The sequence below is a fragment of the Anguilla anguilla genome, chromosome 3 (genome assembly GCF_013347855.1).
Source record: "Anguilla anguilla isolate fAngAng1 chromosome 3, fAngAng1.pri, whole genome shotgun sequence".
Lineage (NCBI taxonomy): Eukaryota > Metazoa > Chordata > Actinopteri > Anguilliformes > Anguillidae > Anguilla > Anguilla anguilla.
In genome coordinates this window covers 22146257-22158195 of record NC_049203.1, presented here as the reverse complement: position 1 = coordinate 22158195, position 11939 = coordinate 22146257, and the positions used below count along the sequence as shown (strand labels likewise).

At 45.5% G+C, this 11939-nt stretch overlaps 1 protein-coding gene across 1 annotated transcript; it reads left to right on the top strand.

Moving 5' to 3' along the window:
* The first annotated feature begins 371 nt into the window (after positions 1–371).
* Positions 372–3880, top strand: mstnb (myostatin b). Its single transcript, XM_035408056.1, has 3 exons — positions 372–922; positions 1626–1996; positions 2455–3880. Exons 1-3 carry the CDS (start codon positions 553–555, stop codon positions 2833–2835), a joined length of 1122 nt encoding a protein of 373 aa, XP_035263947.1. The 5' UTR covers positions 372–552; the 3' UTR covers positions 2836–3880.
* The last annotated feature ends 8059 nt before the right edge of the window (positions 3881–11939 follow it).

Here is an 11939-nt window from a genome sequence, read left to right as displayed (position 1 = left end):
TACCAAGAAACGTATCGTATCATCTTGTCTAAGTTACCACACAGGTTGCATGTAGTAGCCTATAGACATATGAATTACTGCGAACTTGCTGATCAATAGTAACCTAGGCAGAAATGCGGAATGCAAAATATTATTTTTCTTAATTTCAGACACCGAAGTAGTTGGCTCAGTATACACCAAAGGGTATCGAATTCCGACACAGTTCCGCTGCTCCAGTGGAATCTACCTACGATGAGATGTGTACCCCGTGATTTATAGTGCGCAGTTGTTTTATGAAATAATCTCGTAGTTGCCGTACCTCTTTAAGGTTTGACAGAGAAATGGATCTCACGTCTGACCGCTAGATTCATTGTTGGCGGCCCAGCCAATCATTGAATTTTGACGACACAACAGAGAAGCGAAAGTTGCAGTATAAAAAGGCCAGTTGGATTACAGTATGACAGCTATCAGCTATCAGAGTGCTGGTGATTTAAACATAGGAAACAGTAGTGAGTCTCATATAACAGTAAATACGCACGACCCGTTTTTACGAAAGCCACCAAAACTTGTAACATGCATCTGATGCAGGTTCTGGTGTACCTGAGTTTCTGGGTTGTGTTTTGTCCAGTGGGTCTGGGGGATATTGCTGCGCACAAATCTTCTGTCACAGCGGAGGACAGCGAGCAGTGTTCGTCGTGCGAGTTTAGACAGCACAGCAAGCTTCTGCGGCTGCATACTATCAAGTCACAAATTCTCAGTAAACTTCGTCTTAAGCAAGCCCCTAACATCAGTCGCGACGTGGTCAAACAGATCCTACCAAAAGCGCCCCCATTGCAGCAACTTCTGGACCAGTACGATGTTCTTGCGGATGACAATAGAGATGGAATCGTGGAGGAGGATGATCACGCCACTACAGAAACTATCATGGCCATGGGTACAGAGCGTAAGTAGCTTGCTAAAAGTCTTTGTTGATACACGCAAAATTGGTACTGGTACATTTTCTCTTTTGAAAAAGCTGACAAGATGTATGATCTTTCGCAATATTATTGCTTCAGATAACATCTAGAATATTTTTTAAATGTGACATAGTTTAATAGTAACCAACCGTACATGTTAATAACTGATTTGGTCCCCAATTACGCCTACGTATCAAATTATAGGATAGCAGTTAATCGAACTGGATGTCTGGTTATTTACCAATTACGCAATTAAATTTTTGCGTCTTCAAATATATTGTCGATAGCTGTCAGCATTTGTCAAACAGAAACATGTACCGAATAGATCTTTTACCAGTGGCTTGCGAGGGTGAATCTTTTTTTTTTTTTTTTTTAATTGAATATGAAGTTTTTTTCCAGACAATTTAAACTAACTGCATGGTTGCAGCATGAAATTAAATTAAAAACTGAAATTAAAATCCCCCAGTTCAAGATGTATAAGAGGACACATGGTTTGTATAGCATGGAAAATGACAAACTTATCTCAGCATTTCATAGCTTGTCAGATGCGCGCCTTTCTGCAAATGATTTCCCCTGTAACGCATCCGCAATTATTCTCATTCTGTCATTCAGTATGTTACACAATTTTGTAGTTAAAGCAAAAACGGAACTGTCTAGAGAAGTCATTTTCTTCTTTTGTTTCTCCATCAGCCGACCCAATCGTCCAAGTGGATAGGAAACCGAGATGTTGCTTTTTCTCCTTCAGCCCGAAGATTCAAAGTAACCGCATCCTTAAAGCGCAGCTTTGGGTGCACCTTCGGTCGGCCGACGAAGCCACAACTATATTCCTACAGATCTCTCGTCTAAAGCCAGTGACTGACGGGAACAGGCACACAAGAATCCGCTCTCTGAAGATTGACGTAAACGCAGGGACAAGCTCTTGGCAGAGCATAGACGTGAAACAAGTACTTTTAGTCTGGTTGAGGCAGCCGGAGACTAACTGGGGCATCGAGATCAATGCTTTTGACACAAAAGGAAATGACTTGGTCGTTACTTCTGCGGAACCTGGCGAAGAGGGACTGGTAAGTCAGATCTTCTATTTAAACTCTTGTATTCTATTACCCTCCTAACAATACTATGCCACGCACCCCCCAGTGTGTTTCAACTGAATATGGAATAACTGGACATAATGGCTTCATGTTAATCGTAAATGTCGATAGATTACGCGATGACGCGAATACAGTAACCTCAAATTTCTTAAAATTCTGGCTCATGGATTTGTTCTGACGGATTCGATCACTTCAAAAGCATGTTTTTTGTAAAACTACAGTAAATCAAAACGCACATCTGAAGTGTTTATCTTGTAGTGTTATGTAACATACCATAATTACCGTTCACGTTAAAAATAAGCACATAATAAAATAACCAGGGATATAATTTTCCAGTTGATGGACAAAAGTACCATCTATGCAATCGTACTGTAGTATCTGTTCACTGGCTTTGGAGTCCTGAATATTCAGTCGTTTATTTATACCCACAGCAACCATTCATGGAAGTGAAAATTTCAGACCACCCCAAACGATCCAGGCGGGACTCTGGCCTGGACTGCGAGGAGAACTCCCCGGAGTCGCGGTGTTGCCGTTATCCCCTCACGGTGGACTTTGAGGACTTTGGCTGGGACTGGATTATTGCCCCTAAACGCTACAAGGCCAACTATTGTTCTGGGGAGTGTGAGTACATGCACCTGCAGAAGTACCCGCACACCCACCTGGTCAACAAGGCCAACCCGCGGGGCACTGCTGGACCCTGCTGCACCCCTACCAAGATGTCCCCCATCAATATGCTGTACTTCAACAGGAAGGAGCAGATCATCTACGGAAAAATCCCCTCCATGGTGGTGGATCGCTGTGGCTGCTCCTGAGAGCTGGGGCAGGGCTCCAGCTCTCTCCTTAGAGCAAAAGAGAGAGAAGGAGAGAGAAAAAGAGGAAGAGAGAAAGATCAAGGCAGAGAGGGAGAGAGAAAGAATGAAGAGGAGAGAAAGAGAGAGAAACAGCCTGGACTTCTGAGTGTTTTGAAAATGTTCACCAACCAGTGCTTTCTGCAGTTTTCAAAATCCTGTGCAATAGAACCAGAAGAGCAGCAAAAAATGTGCTATAATCACTTTTTAATTCTTTTTGGAAAAGATAAACATGGCCTTGGAACGTGCGGAGGATTTTTGTGTTGGCCTGGCGGAGTGATGGAATCGGCGCTAAAGATTACAGCATCTACTGACAAATCACTATTCTGTTATATTGTCTGTTACACAAATACACACAACACATTTTCAAATACCAGCTTTGACCATAATGTTGAACTCTCACTCCAACTCATATCAGAAATGTTTCAGACTGAATCTGAGGAGTCTGAAGGGCATTTGAGAAGGACATGAAGACCGAGCCAAGGAACTACGTTATCTGACTGAGGATTCGCTTTCCATTAGCGTTACACTCATAAGGTACCCTAACCCTATCCCTAAACCCTAACCCAACCCTAAGTATAGCTTTATTTCTGTTTTCCCATCTGAAACACCCTGCACACTTGAATTGTTATTGTAAATCAGCATTACTGGACAGAAGGACTTTAACCAGAGGCACAATGAATGCAGTCGACACAGTCAATTGTGTGAAAGGCAGAGAAATATGAGAGAAACAATCCATTTGAATGTTAAAACCAGGCTAAACTCTGCCTTGAAAACGAGAGCAGTTTGCACTATGGCAGACCAATAGGAAGAATTGGTTGCTACAAAAGTTGTAAAAACTGACTTTGATATGTTTGCTACTATGTATTGTACATGCTTGTTTCTATTGGAGGTTTCCTTTTTAACCACTGTTGTTAAATGTAGAAGGCTATAAACTAGCAAAAAGATAAATAAAACTGTACAATAACAAATCTATATATCTGTTATAAAATAAAGGTGCTTGCTTTCATGTTCAGCTCTGTTATTTAACAAAGCAACATTATTTAGATTTTGCCCACAGTTCAAGATATGTGCCAAAATGAACCACACTCGAAAGGCTGTCAACTGTCTGTTCAGATTGGTGTTCATTTAATTGCTGCTATTATTAAATATAAATTAGTTGTTTCCAAATTGTTATGGTACATGTATTAAAAGAGCTGTATGATAATTCTTTAAAAATTAGGGACAGACACTCTGAATCACAAGATGTGTATTTTATGGCTCTTATTTGCATGAGAGCACAGGCATTGGCTGTTTGAAGTCCATAATTATGAACCTAAACTGTCTCATGGGTTTTACCAAATATTTAACCACCTAAACACTTATTATTGGGTAGCTTATTGGACTCTGTCGGGTAAAATAAAGAGAACCAGCTGGCTATTTTCTTGGGCTCTTGTATACTAGCTGAAGTGGCGGTGTTTGGCATGTCCTGGTGTTGGCCAGACAGGAGCGCAGTGATCGGGATGTTCCGGGAAGTGTGGATCTGCGAAGACTGGTTCCAGGGCCTGGGAAATACTGGGATACCAGAAACTTCCTCATGCCTTTGCTGATGACTCACAACCCAGTCATGCTTTGGCTGGATCCTCTCAGCTAAACTAGTAAACATGGTTGTAAATGGCACATTTTCAACCTTTGAACACCACACTAGTTCTCGTAATTTTTTGTTGGAGAAATGCCAGAGCACAGCTTGTCTTGTTCTTTAATATGGGGGACACTCAAATTGGATGTGTGTAGAGCACATTCTAAATTCCTAAAAATGTGTTTCTTATTTTCTGTGGTCCGGTTTTTTACTGAGGAATGGTGGGGAAGAGGATTGCAGAATATCTCACGATGATGGTTTAACCTGAGGTCCCAAAAATGTATGCTGCCAGTTTAATTTGCGAAAGTGATTACGCCAGCTATTTTTGCCTTTTATATTAAACTGTAGCAAGAAATTGACTTTATTTGAACTTAATTCTAGAACTGGGACATTTTCAGAGTCATCTTTAATTAATGTATACCCAAGAGGTGGGGTAATTTAATGAGAAAACATTCAAACGGGAAATATTAATACCAATTTTGGCTTTGAACCCACTGCTATCAAGTCAGCTCCTATTACCAAAACATTTATTGATTTTTAAATATGTTGCAAGCATGAATAGTTTTAAAATATATAACTTGGATGGAATTCAGTCATTGGAAAGCTAATTATTCATTTTTAATCACACAGTTACATTCATTAAAGGGATCTGGCCAGAATACCTTTCATTGAGAGAAGTGGGATGAGATGACAGATTGAAAACTGGCAATTTCCTCTTTCCTCCAATAGAGGGCAACCTGAGAACTACTGAGAGCCACTTCCCTTCTTTCTCTGAGTTGGACCACTACCATGGCGACCAGGAAGGATTTCTGGAGGAGTGATGAAACAGTCTTTTAGGCTATAGACATTAAGTAAATAAGGATATATTGCACCATGGAAGTAAGGGCATCATGCAGTATGCAGTGCAGGAACATAGTGTATGATTATAGCATATCTGCTCCTGGAAAGTAAAACAGTTAAAATAGCTGTTACTCAGGAGGGACATGTGGTGCAGCCTGTCAGGTGGCCGACTCTCAAACTATATATGAACCCCCCCCCCCCCAAGTGCTTATGGGGTTTTCTGCACTGTGATCCCCTCTCTATCTGTTAGCCCCTTTGCCTTCCCCATTAAAAAATAAATAAAAAAGGATGGAATGTCCGTTTTTTTATTTATTAGCTGTTACTGTGAAGATAAGGCTATAGAAAAATGATAATAATTTAAATTATTAATTTACCTCTGGACTGTAGTACTTGAAGGATGTGGGGTGAAAGATACACTAGGAATCACATGATTACTGAGTTTCTTCAGGAAAAGTACTTCACGAGTTGAGTAACACAAGCTTAAAAAAATGACAGCAGTTTACTTGAAGACAGCAGAGATTACAGCACATGATGGAGAAGTCTGCATTTTCCTAGAGAGGGGATTGGGGGCTGATTTGGTGTTTTGGGCCTCAGAGGGAAAGGTGTGTTTTTTAGCTGAATGCAGGTTTGTTTGTGCTTGATAAACAGACGCGGTGGAGATTGAGTACTGTTCCATCTGTGGAGCGAAACGGCGTCCGTTTCCGCAATGGAGAAGCTGCCAGCACATTCCCCAACTCCACAGGTGAGGAAGTGGCTTCCGAGAGAGCGGAGCTGCCTCGGGGGGGTTGGGTCCAATCCCTCCTGCCCCCCCCCCCCTTCCCCGGCATCTGGAACATGTGCCTGTCCCATCGCAGAGGGGTCGAGGGGGGGTTGCTCCGTATCCTGCCAAGAACTAGCCCAGAGAGGGAGGGGTAGTTTTTCTCCAACACCTGACTGACACCATCTCCGTGCTCAGTACCCTTCAGCAAGAACCACGGGGGGTGGGGGACGAACAGCACGGACAAAACTCCACAGAAAAGACTAGTCTAACACCCAGGGGGCCCCAATTAGTGAGGAGCATCACATGACACCTACTCTTACCCCTTCATGAGGCCCTCTAGCGTGGACACGTCAAAGTAAAGGAGAGGGGTTTTCACCTTTTAGAGTCGAAACCCAACAGTCGTTCAGGTCTGCATTCACAGGATGCGTAGCGTGAGCCGGTCTCTCCGGCGGTGTCGAGGGAAGGCGGCTTACAGCATCCACTTGGCTAAAACAGACAGCAGCGCGAGCGGATGCAGAAACAGCCTCGGGGCTACCGACAGCCTCCTCTCAGCGCGCGGCAGCCAGCTGGCCGAGCGGTCGTGTCCGTCCAGCAGCGGATAAGCGATAAGCTCATTGGGCCCAAGCGCGCTGGAATGACTCGCGGTATGGAGAACGGAAGCGGCCAAGCGGGCGCGATTCTGGTGGAAGCCCGGTTCCGGTTCGGAGAAGAGCCGGCTGCAGGAAAGGCGCTCCCAGAGGGGCCGGAGCATGGGACCTGTCAATCACGGACTTGTTTTTCGCTCAGGAAGAATCTGCGTACGTTTCCCCAAACGCCGCTTACCCTGCAAATACATAATGCAGTAAATTACATTCTAAACCGAAGGAGGAGGAGGGGGGGGGGGGGCTTGTTTAAGATATGGAAATATACTAGGTGCAGTGTAACAAGACATCTGCTACTGAGCAAGGCCTGGCTGCCCCATGACATCCTATCAATCAGTTTTACTGGACACGCGCTTTATTTCTGTTTGTTTGTTTTACGGGGCTCGCCACACTATTTCCTTTACATGGCGCAGAAGGTCTAAGTGGATAAACCAGGTGTTTGTTCAGCGTTGGACTGGGGACAGCAGCTCCTTACAGGAAGTCCTCCTCGGTGTCATCTCAGTGGCACAGAGGGATGACCACATATTTCACTCTGACCGGTACTGATGCTGAACAGGAAATGACAGAATTGGGGTGATTCATACCTGCAGCTCAAGGGGTCATTCAAATGATTATTGTAACCGCAGATAACTTCAATTTTAATAAACAGTTAAGCAGCACCATGCATTTGCTCTAAGCTGCATTTAGATCTGTTTGTTCTGTTTGTTCATTTACGTCCTTCGGGATTGAGTGTAATACACTCTGAGGCTGCAGCATAAGCACTAGCTCAGTGGTCTCCAAACCTGGTCCTGGAGAGCTACAGGGTCTGCTGGTTTTACATTACACAGTTAACTCAACTCACCTGGTGTCTTGGGTCTCAATTGGGTTCTGATTTTAAACCAGCAGACCCTGTAGCTCTCCATGACCAGGGTTAGAGACCACTGCACTAGCTGGTTGGGTAAAGTGGATTATTTTGACAATAACCCACTGAATGTCAATCCTGATGACAGACATAGAAATTAAGCAATGTGGCCCACTCTCCAAATACAGAAAGACCTATACAGGTGACTACCTGTGGACCTTGAGTGTAGCCTCAGAAAGTCAGTATTACTGTTCCTTTAAAAAACGAAAAGCCTTTCATTTAAATGCTTGTTTAAATAGCATAAGTCAGTCATTGTGAGGAACTGTAATCAGTGTAACCAGAAATGCTTGGTACACCGTCATGTCAGTGGTTACACTGAATGATAACAATATGTTGTAGTAATATAGTTATTAGCGTGAGTCAGTTTAGAATATGGGGAGCTCTCTGTGTCTGACTGCATCAGGCCCTGTCTGCTCCGAAGTCCCCCACCCCCTCAGTATCGGGGTCCCAATCAATAGGCTACTATCCCCTAGACATTCTGTTCGCGCTGCCCAATCACTGCAATGCTCTTCAGCCTGTGCAGTTGATGTCATAGAGCACAGGCAAGTGCGCATAGAGGTCAGAGGTCAAAATGTCAGCTTCGTGTTGCACAGACGCGAGTCAGAGGAAAACGCTCCAGCACACCAGCGCACCAACTGCTGCTGAACAGGTGAAGCTTTTTTTTTCAAAATTTTAAGTTGTTTTCATTTCCTTACAGAAAGCTGGAGCCAAGGTTTACGCAACAGCTTGAAAGACATAAAATGTTATTTGCGTTATTTGTGCAACTTTAATTTAACATTTCCAGAGGGTGTACAGTTCAGCCAGTCTAAATAACGATGTTCAACCATTTCTGGTTACAAATAATCCATGATGAAATGTCTTAAATGGGGGGTGGGGGGGGGGTGGGGGTGGGGGGGGTGGGGGGGGGGGGGGGGGGGGGGTATAGTACCCCAGTTTAAAACATGAGCAAATAACATCTGCATCATTGTGGCAGTGCTTCCCTACCAACATAACTGACAGTACAAAACTGATTTTCTTAGGTCTATAATCCTAATACTAATCTGATAGTTGGCCATTGTCTGAAAAGGTAGCACCTGTAAGTGTTGGGATCATTTATCACTTAATTACTCTGGCTACTGTACTTGGGACAAGTAGAACACCAGGACCAGGAGAGAAAAATGGCCTTTTCCAAAATCCAAATCTTAGGGGGATGTGCTATTAAACACAGTCAATCTGTTACGTCCATTTAATAATTTTCATTGACATTCAAGACTCCACTTTTCACAACATCTGCAAACACTTCCTGTTCCTGAATCATTGTGGGGACCAGGTGGGATCAGTGAGAGTTCCTGCAGTCTCCTTAGCTGTCAGAAACATTTCATATTTCTCCGCGCACCTGCAAAAGCAGGGACAGACATTGGAGTGCAGCAATCGTAAATATCTCTAATCCAGTCCTCGGACAGTTACAGTCCTCTACTGCCACGTCCAAAGCAGAGTAAATTGTTCAAAATCATGAGGAACTGTAAAGGAAATATGAATTTGCTTAAACACAAAAACCAGCAGCTGTGTTTCCAGTCTTTCAGTCACTGAACGAAGCTGCTGCCAGTAGTCACATGGTGGGGACGTTCATTTAGTGAAGAGGCATTTATTGGGGGTTCATTCTGTGGGGGGGGGGGGGGGGGGGGGGGGCGGGGTGTTCATTCGATGGCATGGCGTTCATTCATGGGCGGGCATTCATTTGATGGGGGGCATTCATTTAGCGGGTGATGTTCATTCAGTCGGGTGGGGTGGGGTGGGGGGTGGGGGTGCGCCCCCTCTGGAGCATTTTTTTATAATAATAATTTCATAAAAATGAATCTCAATGGGACTCTCCTGGCGAAATGAAGGGTAAATAAATTAAATAAATAAGAAGGTAAAAACGGCATGTTCCTCTCTGGCTGTGATGCAGGATTAGATCAGCTACGGTCCAGTAGCTTCTAACTTTAAATTTAATTGAACCTCAGTAAAATCAACCTTGGGATAGTTTGGCTATTTTGGCAGCCCTCTGGATCCACATTCCCGCACCCTAAACTGTGCCAGTTGCTTCAGCCTGCATTAATTTAAGACTCCTGACAGATAGCTGCGCATAGCCTCTGGATGATCGAGATGGCTGAGAGCTTTGCACTTTCGATCCTGACCGCGAGGCACGGGTAGCGCAGGGGTTACTGGAGAGCGAAGCTTCAGTGACGCTGCTCGCCCGGTAACATACGCGCTCACACGGTAATGCACGTCGGCACGGTAATGCGCGTTTGTGAAGGATTCTCAAACCGTCGTGCGCTTGGCGCACTGGCCTTTGCGAGCCAGCGGCCGCAGCCAGAGGTGAATGAGTACATTGGGGGTGGAAGGGTGGTGGGGGAGGGAGGGGGGGTTGGGGGGATGGGGTGGTGGTAATTGAGTCCAATGAGGGGGTTGTGTTTGGCACTAGTCTTGGAACACATTTCAGTGTGTATCCGGCAATCCTTACTACACTGGCCAGTTTATTGCTTTCATTAAATTTTAATTTATTGCTTTCATTATCGTAAAATATTCTTTTCAACTGGAATTAGTATCAGGGTCAAACCTATACCCTTCCATTGATTAGTAAAATAATAATGGAACGACAGCTGGCATACTGTACCTGTGCAGAAACAGACAACACCTTAAAACTCCACAACACTCAATGCGCACCTTAAAATACTGCTGTACTTAGCGCAGGTTGACGCACAATGCTCTCTTAGCTTTCGGGTGTGTCTAACAGTGCCTCAGCAACTGTGGGGTGCAGGTTCTGTGGGGAACCAGCTGGCACCTCCAGTAGACCACTACGCCCTGTCCTCCTGCGGGATGGGGCGTACGTGCCCCCGCGCCATCGCTGAGCCTCCTTCCTTCGCACCTCTCGCGCGGGACGGAGGGTACATGTCCCACGTCGTCCCCCAGCAGCACATGATTGCCCCCGGAGCAAAGGGCACGCAGCACATATGAGTGTTATTAGGGGGATTAACAGGTGATCGTCTTTGACCATGTGACCAGTCAGTTAAAAAGGTCACCTAGGATTTATTTTGCCATCTGCCATTCAAATCACTTTGGTGTGGGTCGTTTTATTACAACACACACTTTTTTTTTTGTAAAGCAAAGCACTTTAAAAGACTAACATTACATTACAGATCACCCCTCACAAAATGTATAAATGTTGTGTAAGATGTTTTCTGATTGGGTAGTTTTTCACTAGTCATGACATAGTCAGCAGCCCCCCCGACCCCACCCCACCCACCCTCTCCCAGTGCCATTTCTGGCCAAATAATAAAAGAGTCCAGAGCCAAAGATGAACATTAGCATTGAAGCTAGTTGGAAAATAGTGTCATAGAGTGTACAGTGCTGTTGTGGTTCAGTGTTTATTTTGCAGTTATATCAGTGCTACTGCAAAGCACCGCTCTCCCGGACAGGGGAGGGGCATCGCTTTGACCAGTTTATTAGACTATGGGGGCGCGGGGGGTGATCTTGGCAGCCCCTCATCATTCCAAAACAAAATATCCATTCATTTATTTTTAACAATACCTAAGATGTTTCTGTTTCGGTTGTGTCAGGTATGTCAGCACGGGGCGGGTGGGGGGACGGCAGACTGTACCGTCGCACCCATGGCACACGGCTTTGCTGGCCAGGCTCCGAGCCAGACCTGGCCTCACGTCCTTCTGCTGAGTTCCCTGAGCAGCCGGTCACTGACAGCATGGGAGCGGAGTGCTGATGAAATCACTCCACACATCAATCTATGCGCTTAGCGCTGGCCAACGGGCACCGCGTTCCGGGCCACAACCCCCTCCTCTCCCCCCCCCCCCCCCCCCCCCCCCCCCCCCCCCCCCCCCCCCCCCCACAGCCTGCCACACCTCCTCCACACCCCCACCACAGCCCAGAGGAAACAGAACCGCCCTTATAAGGCCTGGGCAGACTTATACCCCCCCCCCCCCCGCCTCCTGAGACCGTTCCTGAAACGTCTACCTGATCCTACGCCCGCCCCACAACTTAACTCCACGCCGGTGTGGGCCAGTGGGCTCAATCGCGCCCCTGTGGGGTCCGGTCCCGTGCTCTCATCTCATATCTATGCCCCCAAATTAGGCCGTCAATTAAATGCTGAGCATGGCTTCTGCAAGATCACCTGACCACTTGATGAAAACCTCTGAAAACCCAAAAGAAAACTGGGCCCTTGGCAGCGCCTGGTGCCAAGCACTCTATGCTTCCGCGTCTTGGCACCAGCTCCAGTCAAAATGGCGGTACACTGGTTAACAGATTCCCAATCTGGTTTCAGATTCCCCGACAATT

Bases quoted from the DNA above. Each gene is read 5' to 3' on its own strand.
- mstnb (XM_035408056.1), top strand. From the start codon at position 553: ATGCATCTGATGCAGGTTCTGGTGTACCTGAGTTTCTGGGTTGTGTTT. The intron at 923-1,625 runs GTAAGTAGCTTG...TTTCTCCATCAG, and splicing joins CATGGCCATGGGTACAGAGC to CCGACCCAATCGTCCAAGTG. The intron at 1,997-2,454 runs GTAAGTCAGATC...TTATACCCACAG, and splicing joins AACCTGGCGAAGAGGGACTG to CAACCATTCATGGAAGTGAA.